Source organism: Triticum dicoccoides, chromosome 3B (assembly GCF_002162155.2).
Source record: "Triticum dicoccoides isolate Atlit2015 ecotype Zavitan chromosome 3B, WEW_v2.0, whole genome shotgun sequence".
NCBI lineage: Eukaryota > Viridiplantae > Streptophyta > Magnoliopsida > Poales > Poaceae > Triticum > Triticum dicoccoides.
This window is the reverse complement of record NC_041385.1, coordinates 656172763-656174394: the sequence shown is the minus strand read 5'-3', so window position 1 is coordinate 656174394 and position 1632 is coordinate 656172763. Positions and strand designations below refer to the sequence as shown.

The window sequence follows — 1632 nt, the reverse complement described above, 5'->3', positions numbered from 1 at the left end:
GGCAGTTTGAATATCCACTACTACTAATAAATTAGGGACTACTACATCCCGATGGATCAATTTATAATTCGATAGTAGTGTCATACTGCTGGTACGACTTTTTTTTATCTCTATTTCCTTGCTGCCCAAGCTTGTGACTCGCATGTTCTTCTTTTTCTATGCGCTGCCGCGATCGATCGTGTTATTATTCGCGAGGCCGCACATGTCAAGTAGCAACAGCTACCAGCTAGCAAGCGATATATATCCACGGAACATATAGAAGGTAATTCAAAGCCATAGCGAGAACCTAATTAAGAGGCCGATCGGAGCCATGGGAGGGAGGGGGAGGGAGCAAGGCGGGGAGAGGGACGACGTCAACGGCGGAGGAGAGGACGGAGCTGACGGACATGAGAGGAGGCCCGCGGCGCCGCGCGTGCCGCTCTACCGGATGTTCGCCTTCGCGGACAGGACGGACGCGGCGCTCATGGCGGTGGGCGCGGCCACGGCGGTGGCCAACGGGATGGCGCAGCCGCTCATGACCTTCATCTTCGGCGACGTCATCGACGCCTTCGGCTCCGCCGCCTCGTCGCGGGACGTCCTGCACAGGGTCACCAAGGTGCGTGCGTGCGTGCGTATGCGCCACCGTATTTTTATGATATGACAACCGTCGAGCGAACGAGGAGGCGTAGGAGAATTGAAAGTCCTGAGAAGGTTTGATTCCATTCAACAACTTCAAAGTTGTGAGTTCTAAGTAAGTACTTCAGTTAGATGCGCTAGTGTTATGAGATGGCGTATTGATGCATGGTTTGGTGGTAGTCGCAAATTCTGAGATTTTGTATGGCCAGACGTTGGGATCTCAGGAGACAAACAAGTAACAATAGCATCAATCACGAGCGAAAGTCCTATTCTGATCCCGCGCTGAAAGTTTGGTTAAAAAACATCAGAATTTTTTTAATTTGTCAAATGAGCTCGGAATGAACATTAAAATAAAAATAAACAAAAATATAAAAAAACTGGACTTTTTTTACCAAATTTTGACAAATGTTTTGTATGCTTGACAAATTTCATCACGAAATGACATTCGCGGAGTCGTGGTAGAAAAAATCAGCACTCCGAAATACTTTCAAAATAGCATTTCTGGAGCATCGATTTTTTTTTTGCCACGACTTTCATGAATGTTCTTGATAAATTTTACAAACACACAAAACATTTGTCAAAGTTTAACAAAAGGTACCTTTTATTATTATTTATTTTACTGTTCATCAAGGAGCATCTTAGCTCGCAAGCAGATAATACTCCATTTACAGCCATTTAGGAGCACTATTAGTTCTTTTTCAATGAATGGTATCTTAGGACTTGCGTACAAGAGAGTGGGCTAGTCTATTCTTTTGTGACCATTGACTTTTTTGCTTTGCTATATATTCAAATTCGGGCTCCACACCTGCAGTAACATCCCTCACCTTGGAATTTCAAAATCTAAACGCGAAAGTATGTACCGGGTAAAGATCTATCGGTCAAGACTTCTTAAAGATCCATGCAAACTTATAGATGTATATTGATGTTGTGTGGTACAAGAAGCAATACAAGAGAATAGTAATGGTGTATGTTAGCCTTTTGTTATTTTGTCATGAAAGAGAAAGAGAGTGTGCATAG

General features: G+C 43.8%; 1 protein-coding gene across 1 annotated transcript in view; it reads left to right on the top strand.

The window, feature by feature from the left end:
* The first annotated feature begins 319 nt into the window (after positions 1-319).
* LOC119277652 (ABC transporter B family member 4-like) overlaps positions 320-1632 on the top strand; it is a 24867-nt gene continuing 23554 nt past the window's right edge. The window contains exon 1 of the mRNA XM_037558937.1: positions 320-595. Coding sequence (XP_037414834.1) covers positions 428-595 — 168 coding nt within the window. The 5' untranslated portion in view covers positions 320-427. The remainder of the gene's footprint in view (positions 596-1632) is intronic.